The sequence below is a fragment of the Phoca vitulina genome, unplaced genomic scaffold, assembly GCF_004348235.1.
Source record: "Phoca vitulina isolate PV1807 unplaced genomic scaffold, GSC_HSeal_1.0 scaffold20, whole genome shotgun sequence".
NCBI classification, from domain to species: domain Eukaryota; kingdom Metazoa; phylum Chordata; class Mammalia; order Carnivora; family Phocidae; genus Phoca; species Phoca vitulina.
Genome location: NW_022589723.1, coordinates 10,630,367 through 10,653,458, shown reverse-complemented (window position 1 = coordinate 10,653,458; position 23,092 = coordinate 10,630,367). Strand labels below are relative to the sequence as shown.

Genomic DNA, 23,092 nt, shown 5'->3' with positions numbered 1-23,092 from the left:
CAAAGCCACATTTGTATGGCCATTCAGATTCATCCGTGACCACAGGACAACCAAATTGGTTTTAAGTACCGGAATGCAACTATGTAACCGTAACTACGTGGGCTGATGCGAGAGTTTAGAGGATTATGGGACAAAATTAATGAATGAGCTTAGATTGCAAATCAAGAAAATAATCCTTGATGTTGCTGGGTTGTATTCCAAAATTTCCTGGTGGTTTTAGAAGAGCTATTTTAGGAGACAATCTCGATGGGACCTGTTGGGCCTTAAAAATGTGAGGGAGATGGGGTGACAGAGATGGGCCACAGCGTAGAGGGTACCAGGTAGACCCATGTCTTGCCTCAGGAACATGTCATCCACGTTTGGGAGGAGACAGGCTCTCGGTTCCACAACTGCCTGATCCAGCTGTACTGTGAGAAGGTGCAAGGTCTGATGAAGGAGTATCTCCTGTCCTTCCCTGCAGGTACCAGTTCTATTAGAAAGCCAGGTGGCCCTGGGCCTTAGAGGTGACCTGGGACCCGAGGGTGCCATGTGGCACAGGGAAGCAGACCTTACTCTTCTCTGCGGGCCCAGGGGGGTGGGAAGTTCCTCAGAGGAGCCAGGGCAGCTAAGTGAGCCAGCATGGGAGACTCAAGAGCTCTTGTCTGGATCTGGGCATCGCTGAGCATCGCCCATATGGGAGGGGGAAGGAACAGATTTGTCTGCAAGACGACAGCTGTGCTGATAAGAAACAGGTTTGCTTACAAGAGCGCTTGTCTGTGTAGCTTGATTTCCTTTGTTTCTCAAGCTGATGTTTTGGGGTCGTGTAGAGACCGTAAACTAAGAAAAATCCAACTGGAACCCACTGTGGAGGCCCTTTCTGATCATTGTGGTGATATTGAACCCCGTCCCCTTCGTTTTTCTTGATGACCCCACATTGCTGCCCCACAGCATCATTTCATTTTGAGCTCGGTTTCCTTTGAAGGCAAAACTCCAGTTCCTGCTGGAGAGGAAGAGGGTGAGCTGGGAGAATACCGACAGAAGCTCCTTACGTTCTTGGAAATTTCTGGCTACTATGATCCAGGCCGGCTAATCTGTGACTTTCCTTTTGATGGTGAGTGTCTGGCTCATGGCCAGAAGCCACTTCAGCGGAAAGTAATGCAAAAACTCATCCTTCTCTTTTCCCCAGTTCCCTACTCTTCCCAAAAGTTGGGGCTGGAAAAAGCCCCGTGTTTCAGGCCAGGGCTGCTGTTCTATCCCATCTGAAGATTCGCTTTTGTACCGTGACTGAGAGGAGTCTCTTTTGGGTGTGAACCACCTGGCAGTTGATGGCCAGGTTGAAACCTGTTTATTGCATCAGTACATGTTCTTGGGCAAGTTCATTATTTAGCAATATTTGTAATCTGGCATAATTTGTCTGAAAAAGACACACGTTTGTCTGATGTATAAGCTCCGGGGGAGCAGAGCCCAAGTGTTTCCTTAGCTGGAGTGCTTGGCACATTGTGGGCACTTATTATGCACTTGGTTGTTGGATTAGCGTTCTTTCCCAGTTTAGAAGTGATCACAAAAAAGATGGGATAAAGTACTTTCTAAAATAGCTCCCTTCGCCCTTTTTAAAATTTTAGCAATTTTCTCCTTGAAAAAGTCCCAAGTAATACAAATAGTTTCACCCAGTTGTGTAACAGCTTAGCCCCTGGCCTGTGCTTACACAGTGGTGGTGAGGGTTACTCACACTCCTTCCTCCTTGCAGGCCTCTTAGAAGAGCGCGCACTGCTGTTGGGCCGCATGGGGAAGCACGAGCAAGCGCTCTTCATCTACGTGCACATCCTGAAGGACACAAAGATGGCCGAGGAGTACGTTCACCCTGCCACCGCACCGCCCAACGAGTCCGCCCAACGAGTCCGACAGCAGGCCCCTCAGAGAGGGGAGAGGCAGAGGAGAAGCGGGAGAGGTTCAGAAAGCCGCCTCCCCTCCACTCTGCCTCCTGTGCTGGCCCCCGATTGCGGAGCCCTCATGAGGCTGTTCCCGCAGGCAGAATTGATGACCTCTCCCTCGACATAGCTGCTCTGGCCTAGTCTCACCACTTTCTCCCTTACAGGTACTGCCACAAGCATTACGACCAAAACAGAGATGGCAGCAAAGACGTAAGTAGTGACACTGGCCCCAGGGAACATGTGTGCTTTTCACTGTCCCTCACAGCACTCCTCACCCCCTTGGGGCGGCCACAGGTGACACTGGTAGGAGTTGCTGAGATCACTGATTTTGCACATGTGTATTGAGGAGAGACAGGGTGACCGTATATCCTGTTTGCTTGGGATGGTTCTGGCTTATTGTCATCCTTGTGATGATTAGTAGCACCCCTGCCCCTTTACTTAAGAGAGTCCCAGCTTGTATAAGTTCTATGGTCAGCCTGTTGAGGAGGAGCATCTAATGGTTGCAGTGAGGTGCACTTATGTGCTCTGTCTAGAATGCACATGGATTTGTCTGTGTCTGGACACCTTTGATTGTCATGCCTGGGGGTGTCGGGGTAACTGGAATCTAGGTGGTAGAGGCCAGAGTTGCTGCTAAACAGTGCACAGGATAGCCTCAACAAAGAATTAGCCAGCCCAGAATGTTGAGTGCTAAGGTTGAGAAACCCTGTGTTACTGGTACCAGTAGGAAAGATGGTGTCTCAGCTCGGGTTAATCCTCATTTGCCAGAATGTGACAGGGTCACAGCGTCAAATCCAGATTCCTGGGAGGGATCTTTTTGAGTCATTTTGCAGTGTTAGCATTTTTTCGACAGTATAATGCTTAACAAACACAATGCATTTGATTTTTTTTCTCTCAGGAAAAACAGTCCTTAATTTTTAACATCTTCAGTTGGCTGACTTTACCAAAATCTTTTAAAATGTGAAAAATGATGAATTTTATGTGCTCCAGGGCAGCTCTTACTAGAGACCAACCCCTCTTATTTTTAGGTGGGGTAATGCTGGGGGGTTCTGGGAGGCTTACCGCCAGCCTGACGTATGCGACTTGTATGAGACAGGTGTATCTGTCCCTGCTCCGGATGTACCTGTCGCCCCCCAGTGTTCACTGCCTGGGACCAATCAAGCTGGAACTGCTGGAGCCACAAGCCAACCTCCAGGCCGCCCTGCAGGTCCTTGAGCTGCACCATAGCAAGCTGGACACCACCAAGGTCAGGAGCTCTTCTGGGGAGATGGGAGGCACTTAGGGGTGCACTGAATGAGAGGAGTGAGAGGAGGGGACAGAGAAAGGGACTGGGGTTCGAGAGCTGTGTGGCTTCAGACTTTTCCTCAGGCTCACTCCCGTTCTGTCTCACCCTGTTCCCATCTCTCTTCCTGTCCCTAGGCCATCAACCTTCTACCAGCAAACACTCAGATTAACGATATACGCATCTTTCTGGAAAAGGTCTTGGAAGAAAATGCACAAAAAAAACGGTTCAATCAAGTGCTCAAGAACCTTCTCCATGCAGAATTTCTGAGGGTATGAACCTTCCAAACTCTAGGATGGGGTTGTATTTTTAGTATGAGACAGTTAACCACATATTCCCCATAGACAAAAGCAGAGCTTTGTGTTCCTTGAACACTGTAGCTCAAACTGATGTCATAACCAACTTGACAGTTGGTTGCAAGGGTTTCCATTAGAGGCATCTGTGGGGGCTGGGGGGGTGAGACAGCTCCAGCCTCTGCCTTCGGTTCTGTGTGCCGGACTCTGAGGCTTCCGTCCCAGTCGCTGTCCTCTCGCAGGTCCAGGAAGAGCGGATTTTACACCAGCAGGTGAAATGCATCATCACGGAGGAGAAGGTCTGCATGGTGTGTAAGAAGAAGATTGGGAACAGGTGAGCCTCCTCGACGGCTGTGCAGCCTCAGCTGTGATGTGGGTCATTCCCAGGATGGATTTGTGCCCTTTAGCTGAAGGGGAAAGCATGGCTGCTGAGTGTCTCGGCCACTGTTACTTCTTGGGCTTCCAGAGAGCAGTCCGTGTTGTCTGTTGCGGCTTAGCTTTGAGGATTTAAAGACTTGCAGTGTGTGGCGTGGGGCTCTTCGTGCCTGTAGAGCCCTTCCTTTCTGGCAGCTAGACGTTGTGATGTAGCCAGTGGGTGTGTAGGAGTTGTATGTGGGAGAAAGTTCTTCTCTTTTAGGGTGTGCCAGTGAAGGACGAAAAAGATCTTTCCATCTGCTACCTCATGACTTGAGTAAAATCCTAAGCCAGCATCATTCTGTTTAAAGCATATGCTCTAGTCTATCCCCTTGCCTGCAAAGCAGGGTGCTTTGTCCTTTTTCTTATGTGAGTAGAAGAATCCTTTTTAGAAAGATGTTGTTAGAATTAGCTTAAGAACTTGTTCTGATGAGCAGAACCATCTGCTCCATCTGCCCTGTATTTCACGTTGATGACTTAATAAGAAATATTCCCATGCCTTCAAACTTCACGGAACTCATGCTGTTTGGTCATTTGACAGAGATGGTGGCTGTGTAAATCCAGAAGACCCTAGGGGCGGGACGTTCCTTGTGGTTAGGGTGGGTCACTTCTGGGATGGCACCTGGGTAAGGCACCTTTTCTAGGAAGTGGTCTTCTCCTCTGAACCGTTTTCCTTCTCTACAGTGCATTTGCAAGATACCCCAACGGAGTGGTCGTGCACTACTTCTGTTCCAAAGAGGTCAACCCGGCTGACACCTGAGCCCAGCATGCCAGGGACTCTTCTCATGGACAGTCGGCTATCCCAGAGAGGGGAAGGAGCACCGGCCTTCGGAATGGGAGGCTGCTTCCACCACCAGGTGTCTCCCCATTTGGACACTCCTGGCTACCTTGAGCCCTGGAACATCTCTGAGTTTATCAGACTTGCGGTCTGGTGTTACCAGCTTTTTGATAGAAAAAAGAGATTAGCTATACCTTATATACCATTGTGTTGCAGGCAATTTTGGAGAATTTACTACCTGCTTGAATGGGAGGAGGTGGGGAAGGCCGTTGTCCTGCCTTTGCACACCAATCACCTGAACAAGGAGAGTGTCTCAAGTGTCTGTAACCCTGAGATTGTTTATGCAGAGTTTTCTTTTAAGACACGTGCAGGACTTGGCGTGGAGCCCCCTGCGTGGTGGCCTGGAGCCTGGGAGGAGAGCCTTCCTAGAGCTCCTCTTGCCATGCGGGCCGGTCCTGGCTCTCTAGGTGATGACAGTCATTTCTCTGTAGTTGCCAGGGCCCCCGTCCCCCGGGTTCTGCCCGCTCATCATGTCCTGTTTCAGTCTCCGTTTCGTCCTCACTATTGATTTTCTTCCTTTATGTCTCCTCTCACTGCTTCCCCCCATGCTTTGTCTCCCGTTTTCCCCACACCGGGGATAACTAATACTTAAGGTAAAATGAGAAGCAAGAGGAAGTCTCAGTTTCCAGGGTATACTGACAACTGATTGTCAGGTATGTTGTAAATAGGTCCTCCTTGGACTGAGAGCTGCTCTGTGCCTAGAAGCTTAGGGGAGCGTTGTCCTCCCTCCCCCGGGGCCAAGTGTGACAGTGGTTCTCAGGATGGCCTGCACTGGGCATATGACCTCTTAGGCAGACACCTGTGGAGGCGCCCGCTCCTGGGTCACCCACCAGCCGCCCAGGACAGGTTTGCTTGGTCTCTGTGAGCCGAGTGCTTTGTGCTTTGGCACCTTTCTCTTTGCAGCCAGTGTCGTCCGCTTACCTCACGGTTGGCCTGGCCGTCCTTCTCCAGCTTTGTTGTGCAGGGTTTGGAGGACTGCGCCGGCCTGTTGTAGGTAGGGGGGTCTCTGTTACACGACCGATCAGATCAGGAGCTGACGGGGATGGGAGGTCAGGCATGCTTGTGAGGTGCCCGGGGACAGCCGAAAGCGCGCGGGAGGTGGCCGCGGCAGCCGCACACAGGTTTATGAAGGAACTCAGCGCCAGATCCCCGGAGGACTTGTAGGGGGCAGGGAGACACCCCCCCGCCCAGGGCACTGGAGGCACACAGGAGGAGTGTCTAGCACAGCAGGCCACAGACCTATGGGGAGAGTGGCCCTGCATTCTGTCCTCCCTGGGGTCTTGAGACTCAGTCTTGATGCTACTGTGTTTCTAATGGTGGGAAGGGTGGGCGATGGTGCCCGGCCCTGACAGTGTTTTAGTAGCCTGGCCTTGACAGGTCGTGGTTCTTTTTAAACCACAGCACCGCGCCATGTGGGGTCTGTGTCGTAGGCCGCCTTGTGGGTGTTGTAGACTAGGCGCCTCCCAGGCACACTGCCCACAGAGGGTTCAGAAGTACAGAGTGCGTGCCCTCAGCATCACACACACAGACAGGGACTCTGCTCAGGTCTGGAAGGCAGAGCAGCGCTTCGGAAGAGCTGTGTCCCACTTGGCCATACCAACCCACGAGAAGCCATGCTGCCCTTGGACCTGTTTGCACCAGCTCGAAGGAGCTTTCCCTGGGAGCAGCAGTGAAGTCATCAGGCCAGCCCTCTGTGCAGCAGAAACCTGCCCCGCCCCGCGAACCGTGTCTTCCTGGCTTGCTGTGTTTGTATCTTCCATTCCCACAACCTGTGTGGCACATCTGTTTGAAGCAATAGAATAAAGAACGTGTGTTTTCTTCCTTCTGGAATACATACACGACCCAGTTTTCCCAGACTCCATTCTTCTTCCCTAGGCTCTCTTTGCCCTCTCTGGAGGTATGGAGAAGGCTAGAGATGAAAGCTCTGTAATGACTCATGAGGATCTCTCATAATAAACATCAGAAAGCAAGAAACCAGCCTATGTGAGTCTCTTCTCCCCCCTGCCTTTCCTGTGAAGTTTGATGGAAATAACAGGAGATAATGATTTAGCTAAGAATTGAGAATAAGCCAATTAACGATAAAGAAAAAAAGTCAGTATGACACCTCTGTCCTGTCTGTCTCAATCTGTGCCATCCAGCACAGCTAGTGTGGCTGGCGGCTGATGGTTGGACGGTGTGCGTGTAGAACATTTCCAGCCTCACCAAGTTCTGTTGGACACACTGGAACTCTAGCTAATCCCGATTGTTTTCCCCCTGCACTTCACATAGTAGGGCCTCATGCCTCTTCCTGCAGCTCCTAATGACTGGGAGAGTCATGAAAGGTGTGGAATTGGTGGGATTGAAGGGCCCAAGGATGTTTGAGGAAGGTTGGTCCAGCTCCAAAAAGGCAGTTTGGTCCTGTGTCCCCATCTTTAGCCATCTGTGGTCATCCTGAGTTCCCTTTATTGAGGTACAGGGCATGTGACTTCCAGGAGAGGGTGTCGTACAGCCCAGAGTATGGACGCCAGACTGCTCTGTGTGCCCCAGCTAACTCCATGCCCCCACTCGGGGCCCCCTGGGGTGGATCTTCCACACACTGTGCCTAGAAACCACCAGCAGGGGGGTACTCTGGCAATCTCTGAGACCCCAGCACAGGTCTTGGCTCTGTGTTCCAAATTAAGCAGAAATAGGCCCTCCCCTTGGGGCCTGGCCAATGGCAGTCATCCCCTTCTTTTCTAGGAGGTTCTGGTCTAAACGACTACAGGGTTCATTTTGGAGTTGAATCACCTCTTTTTTGGATGTTGTTTTTCTTCAATCTCCACCTCAGGCCTGGGGGAGGAAAGTGGAGATGACTAAATTTCGGTTAACGAACAGAAATTATCTCCCAACAGGTCACTGCCCCAGAGATCCTTTCTTCAGGAAACTGCCTTTCTCTGTCATCCAGACGGCTGTGGTCCACAGATGGTCACGTACCATCTGTAGCCTAAGGCTTACGATGATCAAAAGAGGACTCTTTAAAGCCTTATCTCCAGTAGCTTAAGGATAGGCAGGCCTGCTTTTTAGCTGTCCGTACTGATACCACCTGACGCTATCCCTGCCTGTTTACCTGGACCATCCAGGTATATCCACCGATCCAGGAAGAGGGCCTCGGGCAAAAGCCACACAGCATCAGGATGCCGTGAATTTCCTCAGGATACGGATGGATCCTCCTCACCTTTGGTTGCAAGGCCTAGTGTAAGTCTGGTACACAGCAGACTGTCAGTGTTTGATGAATAAATGAGGGATGTCACAAGAGATGGGAAACACATTTGGGTCCAGAGATTTCCATGTTTCTGCTTAAGAGCTGTGGGCAAGGTGGGACTTGAAGGGCAGACGGTTTTAGGACTTTTTTCTAGCTGGAGGAGACGAGGCCCTGATGCAGCACTTCCTGCCTTCCATCCCCAGCACCTGCTGTGTCAGCATTTTCTAGAAGGCTTGTTGGAAATAGGAACACCTGGGTTCTACCCACACCCACGAAATCAAATCATCTAGGCGGTGAGGCTCCAGTATCTATTTTTCCATAAGCAGCCCGATGATAACCAGGGGCCGGGTTTTGGGAACCAGAATACCAGTTCCTCATCCTCTTGGAGAGGGACTGAAGCATCTCCTGCATAAGGGAATTGGACTCCAGTCACTTCCTGGAGCACATCAAACCCCACCTCCAGCCCCAGCAGGCCACCCAACCCTGAGTCCTCAGGAGAGTGGCCAGCTCCACCCTCAACATTTCCCGTCAGACCTGAGCTAGCAGTGAGTGGAGCCAGAGGAGAGCAGGGTGGCTCTGGAAAGCAGGCTTCCAGCCGAGAACCCTGCTGCCTGGCCATGCACTGGGTGCTCTGGCCAAGGTGGCTGGCAGGCAAGGGGCTGCCCCTCCTGGGGGCAGTGCTGCTGCATAAGAGAGAGAAGAGGGGACCTCAGTGGAGGCAATGGCGGGTAAAGTACCTGGTCTTCCCTGGGAAGTGTGGACTGCAGGAGCCTTGGGAGCACCGGGCCCTGTGAAGACAGGCCAGCCCGGGATTGGGTTCTGATCTGGGCTGGGACCAATTTGCTCTAGTCAACCTGGTGGAGCTTAAATTAAAGAGGTTGGCCAAGACCTTGGCTTTTGGAAATAATCCCCCTCCCTGCCCCCATGATACTTGCAGCTGTTGGCTTTGCCCAGAATGCCCCAGCTTGGCTGTAGAGTGCCCCAGGGGGTAAGGAGGAAGGTGCTTGCTGGGCTTTTGAGGGGATGGCCTCACTCCCAGGAGAGTGCAGTCTGTTGTTACCTCTCTTGGGCCCAAGATGTTGTCTCCTTAGGGACTCATCGGACCAGAACAAGCTGGGTGACACCTGGTTTCCCTTCACCTGCCGCCTCCTGGGGGTGTGGCCTTCGTCAGTGAGCTGGCGGGTGGGGTCGATCACGGCTTTCTCTTCTGATCTTTAATCTCCTGGGTGCATTCCTCCAGCTCTCACTTAGGCTCCCAAGCTCTTAGCAGCAGCACAGAGGTGAGGGGAGCTGCCCATTTGTGGTGCATCACAACCGTAATTAGTAACAATGGCTACATATATGAAGCACTAATACCAGCCATTTATAAAACTTCTCATTTAAAAATCACCACAACCCTATGGGATTGTAAACCCCCGTTTATAGATGAGGAAAATGAGGCATGGGGAAATCAAGTAATTTGCCCAAGGCCATTCAGCTAGTCCATGGTGGAGCTTAGATTTGAACCCAGCATGACTTGACTCCAAAGTCCAGGCTCATCACCGACATGCTGAACTCCCAGTGTCCCAGTGCCCCAAGGCCTTCAGGTCCCAGGCACAGCGACTTCAGTGACCCTGGGCCAGGCTGCTGCTCTGTGAGGGGACGAGGGAAGCCTGAGCTGGGCACCACCACGGGGGGGGAGATCAGGCCCCCTACCCAGCTTCCCAGAACTGAGTTACAGAGTTCTATTGTTTCAGCAGGAAACCCACCCATACTATGACCTCCAGGTGAAGGTGCTGAGGGCCAAAAATATCCAGGGCACAGATCTGCGTGAGTGACCCCCATTTCCACCCTTTCTCCCCTTCCTTTCCCTGGGGCCTCCCCAGAGTTCAGCAGGAACTGGCTTGAAGTTGTGTGTGTGTGTGTGTGTGTGTGTGTGATTTTGGTGTGGAGCAGAGGGGTAGTGCTGACTGTGGAGGGAGTCCTCCCCAGTGAGGGAGCTCCGGGGCAGGCAGGCAGGGGCTGGAGGGGGGGCCTGTGCAGACCTCGGACTCCTCCTTGAGTCTAGCAAGTGGGGCAGTGCCATCCTGACTGAGCTGAGGCCCGCTGTTGCCAGAAATCAACATCTGTTCTCCAGCCGCTTTCCACACCAATGGTCACCATGGAAGGGGACGTCATTGCCCGAATCAGGTCCTTTCAGGGGATTACTCAACAGTCTGTGCGGCCATGTGGTCTTTTCAACTGGCCACTACAGGATTCAGTTGAAAGGGAGGTGTAACCAGTCCAGATGGAGTTAAGGACATTGGCTCTCCCCACATCTCCTTGTCCCCCCCTCGGCTCCTTCCCCTCCTGCCCCAGCCTTCTCCGGGGAACCTTTCCAGCAATAAGAGCTAGACGATGAAAACCCCTCCCCCATCCCACCTGCAGTGTCCAAAGCCGATTGCTACGTGCAGCTGTGCCTGCCCACTGCGTCCTCCAGCCCCACCCGGACAAGGATGGTGGCCAACTGCAGTGACCCTAAGTGGAACGAGACCTTCCACTACCAGATCCACGGTGCTGTGAAAGTGAGGGCCAGCAAAGGGCCCAGGCAGTGGAGGGAGGGGGCTGTCTGCCCTCCTGCCCTGCCTCAGGCTCCCATCTCTCACCTGCCATTCCCAGAATGTTCTGGAGCTCACCCTCTATGATAAGGATATCTTGGACAGTGACCAGCTCTCCCTGCTACTGTTTGACCTGAGGAGCCTCAAGCCTGGCCAGCCCTACAGACACACCTTCCTACTCAACCACCAGGTGAGCCACCCTACCTGTGCCAGCAATGGACTGAACTCAAGGAGAGGAAGTCTGGCACGGGGCACTGAGGCCAGCACAGGCCAGGCCTCCAAGACAGACCCTCCTCTGTCCTACACCACTGACCCTACAAAGGTTTCCCCTCAAATATTTCTTCCCTGAGTGGAGCCAAAATGTGAGCTCCTTGAGGGCAGAGCACTTTGTCTGGCTTGGCCACCACCAAACTCTCAGTGTCAGGAACAGGGCCCGGCAGACAGTCTTGAATGCATGAAGCTCCTCATGAAGATGCTCCCCCTCCTGTGCCCATGAGAAGCCACGACAACCGTCACCTCTTCTAGTCCCTGGAGCTGAGCAGGGTAGGGGGCAGGGACGGTCTCTGATGCTTTCCGAGCTCTTTGAAAATGAACCCTTCCTTGCTTCATTCATGTAGGACTTACAGGAGCTGCAGGTGGAATTTGTTCTCGAGAAGAGGTGAGTCCAGGTGGTGCCCATGCCCTCTCATTTACACCAAGAGTCATGGACAGCTCCGGCTGTCAGTCACCAGGTTCTGCCCTGGCCTGGCCTGAGAGGGAAGATCCTGGTCCAGACACCCATTTGAGTGTTGGCGACAGGCCCACTCCTACCCAAACCTGGCCATGCTCCCCAGGCTCTTCCAGCTGCTTTAGTCACATTATTAGAGTAACAGCTCTCTCGAAGGGAGCCAGATGTCCCATGAGCCCATCATCTTTTGCAGCCAGGTGCCCGCATCTGAAGTCATCACCAATGGGGTCCTGGTGGTGAGTAGGGAAGGCAAGCTTGGGGCTGTCCAGGACTGGGAGTCCATGATTGAGCCTACCATGCCCCCTTGCCTCTGAAGGACACTCGAACCCTCCTGAGAGGGGAAATGTGCTAGGGAGCCATCTCCAGGGGTCAGGGCAAGAAGCTCCTTCAAGTCAGAGTGGCCAGCTCAGAAGCCCTCTTTCCTCCCCTGTGCACTGGGGCCCCTGGCTGCTGGGACTGCTGAAGACATGGCTATCAGAGACCCTCTCCTCCTTCCCCTTTCCCACCAGGGCCACTTCTTCTGAGTCCTGGGAGGGGTGCTGCTAAAGAAGACTCCTACCCACGAGGCACAGGTCCTGGCAAAGTTGTTACATGGGCCCCACCCCAGATACCCCTCCTTCCGCCCTGGTCTGGGCCCTGTGCAGGGAGGGCCCCATGAACTGTTGGCTCCCAGCGGCCTCTGCTTTCCTCAGGCTCACCCCTGTCTGAGAATCCAGGGCACCCTCAGGGAAGATGGCACAGCCCCACATCAAGAGTATGGTGAGTCTGGCCCATGGCTTGGGTCTTGCCTTCTCTCCTGGGGGTTGGGGGCTGCTGATTTCTAGAAGGTGGGTCCAAGGCAGGCAGTTCTTAAATGTTTTACCACTCAAAGCGGACCAAGGATGGAATGGATTGCCTCTGAAGGTAGTGCATTTCCTGTCCCTGGAAGTGTTCAAGCATAGAGTTTTATCAGTCCGACCACTGCTCTCCCAAAAGCAACCCTGAGTGTCAGGGGCAGACAACAGGGAGCATTTATTTAGTTCACGTGTCGGATGGTCAGCTGATGCTTGGCTGATCTAGGCTGGGCTTGGCAGGAGGGACCTGGCTTTGTGCCATAGGTCCCTCATCCACCTCTGTGGCCCGCGGGCCGGTCGTGGTCTGAAGAGCGAGCCAAAATGAGCAGGTGGTTTTCAAGCCTTTGGTCACATCACAGCCACTAACTGACATTTTGCTAGCCAAGACACATCCCAAGGCTGACCCTAAAGTTGGAGGGCCAGCAATCTAGCTGGCCTCTCAGCGGGAGGAACTGAAGTCACATGGCAAAGCATGGGAATTCCAGGAGCAAAGGACTAGGGCCACCGATGAAGTGTGCCGTAGGGGGCAGCCACTCAGGATGGGGATGGGGGTTCCGGATGCTGGAGCAGAGCAGAAGCTGTGGGACAGCTAAGGTCCCCTCTGACGCTGAGAGTCTGAGCCCACAGGATGAGTCCACGGAACGTTCCGGCACTCACTGTGAGCCAGGCACTGTGCTCAGCATTTCACATCTTTTATCTTTAATTCTCATAACAACCCCGTAAAGTACAACTATTATCCTCTTAACTTACGAAACCGTGGCTCAAACAAGAAACTCACTTGAGGTCCCACAGCCTGAAAGTGGGAGAGCCAGGACCAGACCCAGGTCTGTGGCACTTGGGGGCCTGTCTGCTCTCTCCACCACAGATCCTATTGTCTCTGCCTCGGAATAGCACATAGCAATCTCCAGCCATAAACCACTGTTTCCTTATTTTCTCTAATCCCTACCCATCTGGGGTCATGTCACGTCTCCAGGTCTCATTTAGTGCCAAAGAGGGTGTGTTGGGGGAGAGATTCCATGTGGACCTCTGTTCCTGAAGCATCTGTCATCCTGGACTCTCTGGGTGTCTGTTGCTCCCAAGTCATGTTTAAGGTCTGGAGTCCCCTCTGTCTGAGTGTCATGCACATTTCTCTTGGGGGTTTTGCCTCCTCCCCAGAAAGCTGTTTGGAACAGGGTGAGCCCACAGGCCTCCCTCTTCGCCTCCTTCCAGCCTGGGCTGGCTCTCCCTGCTTCTCCAAGTCTCTACTCACCCACTTCTTCCTCTCACCTCCTCTGCACACCTTCTCTTCTTGCAAGGTCGTACACTTTGGAAATAAAGGACAGGACAACTTGCTGCCTATTTGTTTTCTCCCTGGCTACAAACCTTCCCCAAAGTGGTGAGCCCAGAGCTTGAGCGGAGGCAAGAGATGGGGCAACTACCAGTTGAAGACTGCTAATTAATATAATAATGTGTGATAATTATAACATTATAATTATTATAGAATTATATTTTATATACTTAATATAATAATCTCAAAATCATCAGCCCCATAAAGTCTGGGCAAGGAGCCCTCTCCCTCCCTGCCCTTCCCCCTTCCCTAGGCACTGTGTGGTTCCCACTCCCCCCCAGGATCCCAGTTCTGACCAGGGCAGGTTAAAGGACCCCAAGGTCCTTCATGATGTCTTTGCTATGGGGCACAGAGCCAGAGAGTGAGCGGAGCGATGAGTTGGCATTTCTAAGGGGAAAGAAAGGGGAGTTGCTGTTCAGGGTGCTACCATCATGTGCCACCCATCCCCCCCATTCTCACCCCCTCACCTAGGCCCTCACCTGGGCCCTCTTTCCCAGGTTCTAGGCAGATTCAGCTGACAGTGCCTGGGGCCTACGAGAAGCCACAGTTCTTGCCCCTGCAACCCCCCAAAGAGGGAGGCCTGCCAGCCACCTTCACCTTTCACGTGAATCCAGTGATCAGCTCCAGGCTGGATGTGGAGCTGGGGGAGAAGCTCACAGTCCTGCAGGTGAGTGAGCCCATAGTCTGGGAAGGCATGGATGAGAGAATCAGTCCAGCCGAGAGGGGCATCCCAGGGCCACCATGGAGGCACGTTTTCCTTCACCATGAAGGGTCATGAAGGGTGTTTTCTTCTCTGCAGGGTGACCCAAGTGCTGAGCTAGAGACCCAGACCAGCAAGCTGGGTGACGGGGGCATCCTGCTCTCTTCTTTGGCCTTAGGCCAGGAGGAAAGGCATTTCGTGGACCTGGGGGAGGTAAGGCTCTCTCTGGGTGCCTGAGGGACCCCTGCCTGCTCCCAAAAGGGGGCTGGGGGAGGGGCCTGCGAGGAAGGTCAAGGGGCCTGAGAGGGAGGGGGTCAAGATCAGGCCAGCCTGGACTTCAGCCATGATGCTCACATCGGGGCCAGAGCCACCAGAGCAACAGGGGCTGCCGGTGGGAGAATCCCACTCAGGACACTCAGGGATGGGGCTCTGGTCTCTTTCAGGACCAGGAGGTGGTTCTGAGTGTGAAGGCAGAAATGAGGTGAGGAAGGCTGACTTCAGGAGGAAGGCTCTTGGGCTAGGCTGGAAGGTAGGGGTTCTTCTGCCGCCTCGACTCAGCCTGGGTGGTGGAGGGCATGTCTGGTTCCGGTGAGGTCTTTCTAAGGGGTTCCACGGGATGTGGGTCTGCTACTGTGAAAAATGGGCTGGGTCCGAGGCTCTCCACCAGTGAACAGTTGCCCAGTACCCCACCCCCACCCCCATCTGAGGCAGCTCTGGAGACCTTGACCTGCGCCTTGGCTTTGGCCTGTGTGACGGGGAACAGGAGTTTCTGGACAAGAGGAAGCAGATCGTGTCCAAGGCCCTGCAGCGGGTGCTGGGACTGAGCCAGGCTCCTGACAGTAGCCAGGTATGAAATGGAGGAGGTGGCCCCCAGGGTCGCCAGGGTCACATCCACCCTCTCCCCTTGAGAGGACTGTGTGGCCAAGAGGCGACAGGAAGCCTTGAGGAAGGGCAGGGAACAGAGGAGGAAGGGGCAGGCTTGTTAGCCTGAGCCGTAGGCAAAATTAGGAGAATCAGGACCCCGTGTGTAACGAGGGACGAGCAGCCCTGGCCAAGCGAGGTGTATTAGTCCCCTCGGGCTGCCATAACAGAACACTACAGACTGGGCGGCTTAGACAACAAACATTTATTTTCTCCCCTGGAGGCTGAAAGTTCAAGATTAAGATGCCATCAGGGTTGGTTTCTGGTGAGGCTTCTCTTCCTGATGTGCAGACAGCCACCTTCTTGCTGTGTCCTCACATAGCCCTTCCTCTGAGCAGGTACAGAGGGTAAAGGGCAATTTCTCTCTTCCTCTTCTTACAAGGACTCCAGTACCATTAGATAAAAGTCCCACTGTTGTGACCTTACATAACCTATATAACGGCCTTATAGGCCCTTTCTACAAATGTAGTCACACTGGGGCTTCGACATAGGCATTTGCAGGGGCGGGGCACAATTCGGTCCATAACCGTGGACAAAGGGGTTTGGAAGTGGAGGGTCCATGGGAGCCTGTGGCCGGGAGGCAGGCGGGAAGGCGGTACCAAGGGAGAGAGCTATGGTAAATCAGGAACAAGTTGGTGGCTTCCTCCTCGCTGCAAGTGTGCTCGGGAGTTGGAGCCAGTTCCCGGCACTGACAAGGTGAGCAAGCCCAGACTGTTCCTTTGGTCTTGCCTGCCCTGTGCCAGCTCTCCACTCTGTAGGGCGAGGACAGAGAAGGCACAGACCTGGCTTTCGGGGAGCTCTGTGTCCTCCAGCCCTCTGGAGGGACAGTGCCCTTGCTGAGTGCTGGCTAGGGAGCATTTCTTTCAAGGCAGAAGAAAGGAGGGCAGGGAAGGGGACCAAAAGTCTGGGGGCAGAATGAGCCAAAGCCTCATGGAAAAGCTGAGCAGCCAAAAAGCTTCTAGTCGGATCCCACCAGGCACCTCTGATCCTGAAGAGACATCTGGGTGCCTCTCATGTCTGGGGCAGGTCCAGGCTGCTTGGCGGTCTTTGCCACTTTAGCCCAGTGGTTCTCGACTGGACACTTGTCACTGTCTAGAGACATGCTTTATGGCCACCACTAGGGCAGGGGAGAGGGATGCTACTAGAATCTAGTGGGTAAAGGCCGGGAATGCTGCTAAACATCCTACAACATACAGGACAGCCCCTCGTGACAAAGAATTGCCCAGTCCCAAATGATCATTAGTGCCAAGACTGAGAAACCCTGCTCTAATGGATTTGGGTGAAATCCAGTCTACCTTCCAGTTACTCTCTTTCCCGGTGTGATGGTTAAGAGCCATCTCCGAAGTCATACCGCTTTGGTTTCACAGCCCGTCACTTACCACCTGTAAGACGGTGGGCACATTATCCAACCTTCCTGTGCCTCAGTTTCCTACTCTGTAAAGCGGGGATCCCATGGGTTGCTGTGAGGATTCAATGAGATAGACGTACGAGGCTCTTAGACCAGGGTCTGACCTGTAAGCAGTAGTACCTAACGGCAGTGTCTCAGCGCTGTTGTGATATCGCTGTGCTCAGGTGCCTGTGGTGGCCGTGCTGGGCTCGGGAGGTGGGACCCGAGCAATGTCTTCCCTGTATGGCAGCCTGGCAGGGCTGCAGGAACTCGGCCTCCTGGACACCGTGACCTACCTGAGTGGGGTCTCTGGGTCTACCTGGTACGTGAGGTGCGGGCAGGGGGCAGAGTAAGGGAGAGCCCTGAAGGGGCAGGAGTGTGACCAGTGGTCTGGTGGATTCCCTGAGAGGGTGCTGGGATCCTGCCTCCAAGGGGGTTCAGAGGGGCAGAAAGGCACCACGTTCCCAGCCCTCCTTGAGTGGGTGGGGCAGGGCAGTGGGTACAAGGGATGGAGAGGTGGGGCACGCGCAGACACTCGCATCCCTCCCTCCCCTTGCTGTGCTCCTGTTGCCACTGCCCCAATGCTCTCTATGCCTAGGTGCATCTCCACCCTCTACCGAGACCCAGCCTGGTCCCAGGTGGCCTTGCAGGGCCCCATTGAACATGCCCAGGCTCGGGTCTGCAGCAGTAAGATGGGGGCCATGTCCCTGGAGCGCCTACAGTACTACGCCCAGGAACTGGGGAGCCTGGAAGGCAGGGGCCGCAGTGTTTCCCTCATCGACCTCTGGGGTCTCCTCATTGAGTATTTCCTCTACCAGGAGGTAAGAGAAGAACACATAAACAAACCTGGCTCCTTTCCACCCTTGACTCACCAGCACGTGCTTCTGCCTTCATGGCTAGGCTAAGATGGAATATTTGCAAAGCTATCCCTTAGGTCTGAGCTCTCTGAGGACAAGAGTGGGCTGACCTCGCTCCCTCTTTCCTGGCCCCTAACCCCTGAAGGGAGAGGCGGGTCTGCAGTTCTCGGGTCGGTCTGCATATTAGAATCACCTGCACCAGGGAGCCTGGGTGGCTCAGTCGTTAAGCGGCTGCCTTCGGCTCAGGTCATGATCCCGAGGTCTTGGGATCAAGCCCCTTATCGGGCTCCCTGCTCAGAGGGAGGCCTGCTTCTCCCTCTCCCACTCCCCTGCTTGTGTTCCCTCTCTTGCTGTGTCTCTGTCAAATAAATAAATAAAATCTTTAAAAAAAAAAAAAAAAGAATCACCTGCACTGCCTTTCAGAAACACCCAGGCCTGGGCCCCACTTCTGGAGATACTGATTGGGATTGGTCTGGGTTCGAGCGCTAACACTCGTGTATTTTGAAAGTGTTCCAAGGGTTCCAACCTGCAGCTTCGGCCAAACGCCTCTCCTGCCCACCGGCCAAGCTGCCCCCTGCTCCTAGGGCTGCAGGCCCTGCACAAGCTGGGAGATGAGAGGAGTCAGAGCTGAGTGAGGGTCTCAGGCCTGGGGGCCTGGCCCACCAGGGTGTGGATGTAAATCACAAGTGATTTCTCATGTCTAAGAAAAGAATCCATATTTTTGAATGATTTATTTTTTGAAGAACGTAAACTGGATTTTTTTTTTTTTTTTTCAGTTTTTCCTTTAAAAAAGGTCACTGACTCCCTTGGGCTCTAATATGTTTTCTTGAACAAGAAAGGAGTGGGGAGAGTGTTCCCAATGCCCCTGGACTTGCACAAAACTCACTGTGGCCTTACCTGGGCTGCAGCCGAAAGCCTGGCCCTTAGAGAGCTATTTCTAGAGCACCGGCCTTGGCAGCCCCCGTCTCTGGTGGGCAAGCTGTCCCCTGAAGGGTATCGGGCCTCACGCCCTGGGGATGGGCAAAGGGAGCTCCCCAAAAGCCAAGTGCCTCCCTTCCTGCCTGCCAGGAAAACCCCGCCAGGCTGTCTGACCAGCAGGAGGCCGTCAGCCAGGGCCAGAACCCTTACCCTATCTACGCCAGCATCAATGTCCGCACCCACATCAGCGGGGAAGACTTCGCAGGTGCCTGGCTGTGGGGACCCGGGAAGCAGGTGGAGGCGGTGGTCGGTAGGAGGGTGTGAGAGGCCAGTGCTGGCAGCGAACAGACGGGAGCCTTGGCGCACAGTGGGCTTGCTGCCTCCTGCTCGTGGCAAGTCTGATTCCTGCTCAGGCACTCGAGTGTGAGGGGAAACCCTGGGGTCCTGGCGAAAGGCCCTGGGTAACATTCCCTTCACTCTGGGCCCCCAGAGTGGTGCGAGTTCACCCCCCACGAGGTCGGCTTCCCCAAGTATGGGGCTTACGTCCCCGCTGAGCTCTTTGGCTCTGAGTTCTTCATGGGGCATCTGCTGCAGCCCTGGCCTGAGCCCCGGATCTGCTACCTGCAGGGTGAGTCTGGGCTGGAGGGCTGGGAATGCGGCAGGGGCGGGGCCGGGCCCTGAGATGGGGGCAGTTGTGAGGGCCCAGGGCCTTGCCTTTCCCCGTAGGTATGTGGGGCAGTGCCTTTGCAGCCAGCGTGGAGGAGATCTTCCTGAAGACTGCGGGCTCAGGCCTCAGCTTCTTGGACGGGCACAGAGGGAAAGTAAACATCACAGGTGAGGGTAGACACCCTGACCTCCCCACAGCCCTCTCTTCAGGGCCCTGGCTGAGGCATGAAGGACGAGGGAAGGGATGGTGCAGGACTTGGCTGTCCCGCTGGGTTCAGAGAAGTCCTGAGGAAATGACTTCTAGCTTAGGGTCTCCAGAGGCCTGTGGAGACAGTGTGCCTGGGGGGCCGGGGGAGGTCGTGTCAGAACAGCCAGTGGGAGGGGCGCCTGGGTGCCCAGTCGTTAAGCGTGTGCCTTCTGCTCAGGTCATGATCCCAAGGTCCAGGGATCGAGCCCTGCATCGGGCTCTCTGCTCAGTGGGAAGCCTGCTTCTCCCTCTCCCACTCCCCCTGCTTGTGTTCCCTCTCTCGCTGTCTCTCTCTCTGTCGAATAAATAAAAACAATCTTTAAAAAAATATATTAAAAAAAAAAAGCCAGTGGGAGTTGTGAGTGCTCTATGATAAGGCCACAGCTTTGAAGTGTCTGCTCGGGTTCAAGTATGTCAACTCAGCCCAGGACCACTGTGCATCTGGTGGCTGTCTGTCCATACCCCTCGGGGCTGCTCTTTAATAAGTGGCCCGTGAGCTCCCTGATGCACAGAATACCTTTTCCACTTTTCTTCCCTGGATAACATCTGCTCATTTCTTAAGATTCAGCTCAGACATCATTTTGTCAGGGGGCTTCTCTGTTCTGCTCCATCCCTCCAGGCTGATAGAGGGTCTTACCACCAAAGTCCCGCAGCACTGTGCAAACCCTCCATCACTGTCCTTACCTCGAGGCATTGTTATGATTTATGATCTCTTTATGTGACTCTCCCAGGGCCAGGCCCTATTCACCTTCACATCCCTTGTGCCTGGCACAGTGCCCAGCACGCAGTACTCCTCAGTGGGTGTTTACTGGATGAAATTTTGTATATACAACTTTATTTCCAAAAGGGGGAAATAAACGAGCACTTAATAAATACAACGCCATAGGCAACTTTCAAAATATAGGCAACCTGAAACAAAAGGTCATTTAAAAGAGGTTCTGGGAAGCAGCAGTCTGAGGCTTGGGAGCTGGGGGGAAAGGAGGGGTGAATGTGGGGAGGAGATAAAGGGGTTCCCCTGAGCCATAAGGGCCACTGGACAAAGGAGGGCCCCACTTCTATTTTTCACCCTCCCACCCCAATCTAGATGACAGCCAGAAGCTCCAGCTGCATGGCCCAACACGTCTGCAGACCAGGCTCTTCACCCCCCAGGGCCCCTTCTCCCAGGCTGTGCTGGACATATTCACCTCCCGCTTTACCTCCGCGGAGAACTTTAATTTCACCAGGGGCCTCTGCCTACACAAAGACTACGTAGCTGGCCAAGAGTTCATGGCCTGGAAAGGTGGGTGCTGCTCTGGGTGGGGATCCCCTGCTGCCTGCACCTCTGGCTCACTGGGGCCTGCGCTGCCTTTTCCCCTGGAGGCTGGGTTGTGGACTCCTGCTGCCCCAGGGGCGCTGAGGGCGAAGGACTGGGATGTCTGCTAGGAGGCAGGACCAGGGGCTGGGGTGGAGACTCTGTTGCCATCAGAAGCAGGGGAGGAGAGATCTCTACAGAGAGGGGCGTTCCCAATGCAAAGAGAAGAGCAAGCATCTGTCCCTGTTGCAGCTACGCACCCTGATGCCTTCCCCAACCAGCTCACTCCCATGCGGGACTGCCTGTGCCTGGTAGATGGGGGCTTTGCCATCAACTCTCCATTCCCACTGAACCTGCTGCCCCAGAGAGCGGTGGACCTCATTTTGTCCTTTGACTACTCCCTGGAGGCCCCTTTTGAGGTAAGGTGTGTGGTGGGGAGGAATTGAGGTTGTCTGTTGAGGCAGCCTGGCTGGGCATTTGGGGATTGCCCTTCATGCAGGACCTGCATTCTAATGTGCGGGCGGGTACCTCGTGAAGACTTTTAGTGGCACTGGTCTCCCCAGCTGGAGGAGGGGGATTGCTGAGGCTATGGAATGGAGCGGGAGTCGGGAGAAGAGGCCAAAGATAATCCTCAGGGGTCTTCCATCCTGGTGAAGAGAAGGCTCCTGTTCTGGCCCCTGCCTGTTTCTGAAAGCCTTCTTGGCTCCTGTCTGCACCTGTGTCTGGGTCTGCTGTCCCTTAGGTTCTGGGGTAAAAACAGAACCATCAGCTCCCCCTGGGGCATCTCCAGTGGCAGCTCCCTCAAGCCCTGCGGGGTAGTAGACAGGTTCCACCATCTGGATGAGGGTTCTGGTCGAGCTGCTGGCTTCCTCCTCCTCCTTATCCTCCTGGGTCTAAGGAGAGCCTGGGATTAGATGACGGATAAAGCCTCTTCCCATTTGACCTTCTGTAATCATGCTGTCTCCACCTGGTGACATTGAAATCAGCCCCTAAGAGGGAGGAAGGAGAAGGGAAGCAGGGGGTGGTTATGGGAGGAATGAATGTGAGAACGCTGGTGATTGTCGTTAATCTACACAACCACCCCACTAGAATTTTTCCCGTTTTTATTTTGTAAGTAAAGAAACAGGCTCAGAAAGGCGATGTCACCTGCCTGTAGTCACTCAGCTAGCGGGGGGGGGGGGGGTGGCGGGGCACGGGGCGCAGGGCTGTGTGAGCGCAGGTGGTAGGAGGCAGGGTCAGAAGCTGGCCTCCCCGCCCAGGTCCTACAGATGACAGAGAAGTACTGCCTGGACCGAGGCATCCCCTTCCCAAGGATTGAGGTGCTCCCTGAGGACTTGGAGGAGCCCCGCGAGTGCTACGTGTTCGCCAAGACAGAGGACGCCCGCTCACCCATCGTGCTGCACTTCCCCCTTGTCAACCGTACCTTCCGCACACACCTGGCCCCAGGTGAGGGGAGGCCCTGGGCCGGGGTCTGGTGGTGGGGTGCTGTGCCGAGAGTGGACTCCCGGGACCGCGTACTGAAGCGTGCCTCCCGGAGGGCCCGAGCTGGTCACTGCTGCCCTCTGCTTCCGGGGCCTCAGTGTTCACACTGGCCCAGCTCATCCTGATGGTCGAGAGAGGGGAAATGTGGGTCCAGCCAGATATCCTAGGGCAGTGGGGCGGAGGGGGGGCCTTCTGGCCTGGCAGCTCCTAGCCTCGGAATGCCCCCAGCTGGGCCTTCTTTCCACTTCCCACCCACAGGTGTGGAGCGACAAACAGCTGAGGAGAAGGCCTTCGGGGACTTCGTCGTCAACGGGTCAGACACTCCCTATGGCATGATGAACTTCACCTATGAGCCTGAGGAGTTTGAGCGGCTGGTGGCTCTGAGTCGATACAATGTTCTGAACAATGCGGAGACCGTGAGACACGCCCTACGGCTGGCTCTGGAGCAGCAACAGGCTGGGGACAGGGCTGGAGCTGACCAGGCTGGAGGGGAGGACCGTGAGGGAGAGTAGCCACCGTGGTCTCCAGACCGGGGCTTGAGGGAGGAGGAGTGGTAGACGCTGAGGGGCTCCTGCTTCCCATGTTACAGGGACCTGCTTAAGTCCTCCAGGCCCCAGAAAGCTCTTACAGAATGGCAGCTGGGCTTTGGGGCTGGGCCCTTCTCATAGGTGTTTCTGGGATATGATGGGGCAGTATGTCTCTCTGGGGCTCTTGGGGATGGGGGGCAGAGGTGAGCGGTGCTCATATTACACTGGAGTGTAGAGGGGATCAGGCAACAGTCTAGCCCCAGGGCCTGCCCCAAACCCAGAAGGACCTTAGAGGGCCCAGGTCTTCAGACCCTCACCAGACTGGGAGCTGTGAGAGCTGAGGCACAGGTTTCTCTCCTTAAGCTGAGGCCAAAAGCAAAGATTCCTCCATCTAATCTACACTTTTGCAAATGGCCAGGCTCCTGGATGCAGTGCTCAGTGCTATCATGAATAAAGGGGGGCCTCCCGGGCTGCCAGTTTGGATTACTAATTCCATCCTTCGGCCTGCTGACTCTCCTTCGCCCCTGGCCTCCCCTGTGCCCCTCACTGCTCACCATCCTCTGCTTAGCCTCCTGAAGGCTGTGGGATGGTACCCCCCCATCCTGGCGGGGCTTCCACTGATGGGTGTGCTCATGTCTCCCTGTTAATTACTGATGCTTCGCTCTTTAAACTCGGGCCA

General features: G+C 54.5%; 2 protein-coding genes across 2 annotated transcripts in view; both read left to right on the top strand.

The window, feature by feature from the left end:
- The window catches only part of VPS39 (VPS39 subunit of HOPS complex), a 48,384-nt gene extending 40,694 nt beyond the window's left edge, over positions 1-7,690 (top strand). The window contains exons 18-26 of the mRNA XM_032417888.1: positions 343-460; positions 962-1,090; positions 1,727-1,829; positions 2,075-2,120; positions 3,004-3,153; positions 3,327-3,461; positions 3,725-3,816; positions 4,581-6,717; positions 7,605-7,690. Of these exons, the coding sequence (XP_032273779.1) occupies positions 343-460; positions 962-1,090; positions 1,727-1,829; positions 2,075-2,120; positions 3,004-3,153; positions 3,327-3,461; positions 3,725-3,816; positions 4,581-4,656 (849 nt within the window). The 3' untranslated portion in view covers positions 4,657-6,717; positions 7,605-7,690. The remainder of the gene's footprint in view (positions 1-342; positions 461-961; positions 1,091-1,726; positions 1,830-2,074; positions 2,121-3,003; positions 3,154-3,326; positions 3,462-3,724; positions 3,817-4,580; positions 6,718-7,604) is intronic.
- A 138-nt stretch (positions 7,691-7,828) lies between these two features.
- PLA2G4F (phospholipase A2 group IVF) lies at positions 7,829-22,631 on the top strand. The gene is made up of 20 exons (XM_032417891.1): positions 7,829-8,682; positions 9,691-9,763; positions 10,361-10,497; positions 10,592-10,720; positions 11,148-11,188; positions 11,451-11,493; positions 11,950-12,016; positions 13,915-14,084; positions 14,217-14,330; positions 14,561-14,598; positions 14,829-14,964; positions 16,611-16,747; positions 17,024-17,246; positions 18,351-18,465; positions 18,691-18,828; positions 18,927-19,034; positions 20,198-20,392; positions 20,657-20,823; positions 21,664-21,850; positions 22,145-22,631. Exons 1-20 carry the CDS (start codon positions 8,572-8,574, stop codon positions 22,396-22,398), a joined length of 2,583 nt encoding a protein of 860 aa, XP_032273782.1. The 5' UTR covers positions 7,829-8,571; the 3' UTR covers positions 22,399-22,631.
- The last annotated feature ends 461 nt before the right edge of the window (positions 22,632-23,092 follow it).